The sequence below is a fragment of the Papilio polytes genome, unplaced genomic scaffold, assembly GCF_000836215.1.
Source record: "Papilio polytes unplaced genomic scaffold, Ppol_1.0 DF823868.1, whole genome shotgun sequence".
Lineage (NCBI taxonomy): Eukaryota > Metazoa > Arthropoda > Insecta > Lepidoptera > Papilionidae > Papilio > Papilio polytes.
In genome coordinates, this window is record NW_013525336.1 from 1468971 (window position 1) to 1471425 (window position 2455).

The window sequence follows — 2455 nt, forward strand, 5'->3', positions numbered from 1 at the left end:
AGTTTCATTTCACTTATAAATATTGACTTTGTATGTATGTACAGGTGCAGCACAAGGTCGCGACAGCCTCGCGGACATCGCTGCCGGCCCCTCTGAGCTTGATAGTGCTAACAGCTCGCCCGGCGTTACTCGCGTTAGTATTACTATTATAAACAAAAGTTTTCAAATTATGTACCGGTTTGTCCAAAAATTCTAGAAAAATACACAATTTTCAATAACATAAATGACTGAAACTCTTATATAAATATTTGATTTTTAATTCTCAGTAAACTAAACTGTTTTTAAGTTGATTCGTTAGTTAACTAGTTGGTCCTTTGAGCCAGGATATTAATATTAATTTTAAGTGCCATTGTTTTAAAGTACACAAAAAATTGTAATCTGTATTCGAAAATAGAGATAGATATAGATATATAGTTAGATAATATGTTTCTATACATATTATTGTAGTGGAAACTGACCTTAAACGTGTACAGTATGTTCAATGCGACGCACTCGATGAAGAGTACAGATCGTTCGTGGAGAAATACAACAGAAATCCGAGGACTGTGATGTTGAAATTCGGCGTATATGTAAATATATTATATTTCATACTAATATTATAAATGCGAAAGTTTAGATGGTTGTTTGTTAGAGTTTGTAGCCTAAACGGCTGAACGGATTTCAATAAAATTTGTAAATCTAGAGGATCTGGAAGAACATATAGGCTATTTGCATTTGTTTTTTTATTCCGCGCGGAGAGAGTCGCGGGCGAAAGCTAGTACATTATTATTGTAGGTTTTGATGTCAAATGATTAATTAGGAATTGTATAAGTAAATTGTCTAAGCAGTTTTTTTAACTGCTTCTGTTCTTACTTCTATATTAATATTAAGAATAGGAAAGATTTGTATGTATTGGAATAACTCAAAAACTACTGGACCGATTTAAAATAATCTGGCAACATTGTAAAGCTATGTTATCACTGAGTAACATAGGCTATGTTTTTTAATTCACGCCGGCGAAGACGCGCACAACAGCAACTGTTTAAGATGTTTTTTACTGATTTTTCATGAGTTATTTAGAAAAGAAGTAAACTGTTACATTTTCTCATATTGTTGTTAATATCTAGCGTACAGATAACGAGTTTTGGAACTGGGGTCAAGATATGACCACAAATTTGTATCCCAATCTCAACAAGGATATATCACAATTGGTATAATTTTATACAAATGTAAATCTTAGGAATCCATATTTAAGTAGATTTGTTATTGGTATGTTTGTATTTATACAGTAACAATTATTTCAGATGTATTTTGACGTATTATGTATTTAAAAATAGTAAAGTCCACTTGAATATAAAACATACTAGAGCATATGAAGTTATTTTGTACCATTGAATAAGGTAACAATATTAGTATACATTGCAGTAAGGTGAAGACTATGTATACTTCTAGATAGTATACATCCCAGTAAGATGTTACATGAATACTTCCGGGTAGTATACATCCCAGTAAGATGTTACATGTATACTTCCGGGTAGTATACATTCCAGTAAGTTCTATAATGTATAGTATCTATATATATATATACTATTCATATATATATGTATATATGGATAGTATACATCCAAGTAAGATTTTTGTATACTTGTTGACAGCATACGACGCAGTCGGACAGCGTGAGCCTAGAGGCATTACGCCGAGCTGCCAACGGGCCCAGCGAGGCTGAGAAGCGGGAAGCTGAACGGAAGAAGGCTTCACTTAACAACACATTCAGGACCGCGCCATTTGATTACTTGCTGCATCTCACACAGCCAAAGGTATGAAATACATAAACTTTCATTAATATCATATTTGATGTCAGTTATGTCATATTTTTGACCAACTTCCCAAAAGAGGGAGGTACTCAACTCGTCTGTATGTTTTTTTTATTACTTAATCTACTACTCTAAAATTTACATGGAAATTTCTCCGTTGGATCTAAAACTAGTCAGTAGTTACAGTGCATGCCCGAATTAAGCAGGTATTTAGATATCTATCGGTTACATTCCGAAACGAATCTCGTACGTATTAAGAATTATGTAAGTAAGGAAGTGTTTGAGATTCGTAGAAATGCGCAATTTTTCAAACGTCAAAATATGCTTAGATGTATGAATGAAGAAGCGAGAGATGTCACGATAGAAGCAAATGTAGGTCCATGTTCTGACTACCCCTCTAGGTTACAGTCGTGAGAAATGTTATTTATATTATTATGTTATGTATTTCAGTACGAGATCCAGGACAAGCTGCAGGAGATATTCTCGTCGCTGTCGCAGGAGCCGCTGCTGGCGGGCGGCTCGCCCAGCGCCAAGCTTCGCCGCGACCACCACCACGCGCTGCCAGACCTCTTCCTCTGCTAAACTCTGCTTATTCACAGGTATACTCTGATGTATATTACCCTAATGTATCCTTACTCTGATGTATACTTACTCTTATGTAT

At 35.0% G+C, this 2455-nt stretch overlaps 1 protein-coding gene across 1 annotated transcript in view; it reads left to right on the top strand.

Annotated features, from left to right (window-relative positions):
- The window catches only part of LOC106103089 (protein EFR3 homolog cmp44E), a 24711-nt gene that overhangs the window by 19954 nt on the left and 2302 nt on the right, over positions 1-2455 (top strand). The window contains exons 18-22 of the mRNA XM_013282755.1: positions 45-133; positions 474-569; positions 1107-1190; positions 1635-1796; positions 2244-2392. Of these exons, the coding sequence (XP_013138209.1) occupies positions 45-133; positions 474-569; positions 1107-1190; positions 1635-1796; positions 2244-2375 (563 nt within the window). The 3' untranslated portion in view covers positions 2376-2392. The remainder of the gene's footprint in view (positions 1-44; positions 134-473; positions 570-1106; positions 1191-1634; positions 1797-2243; positions 2393-2455) is intronic.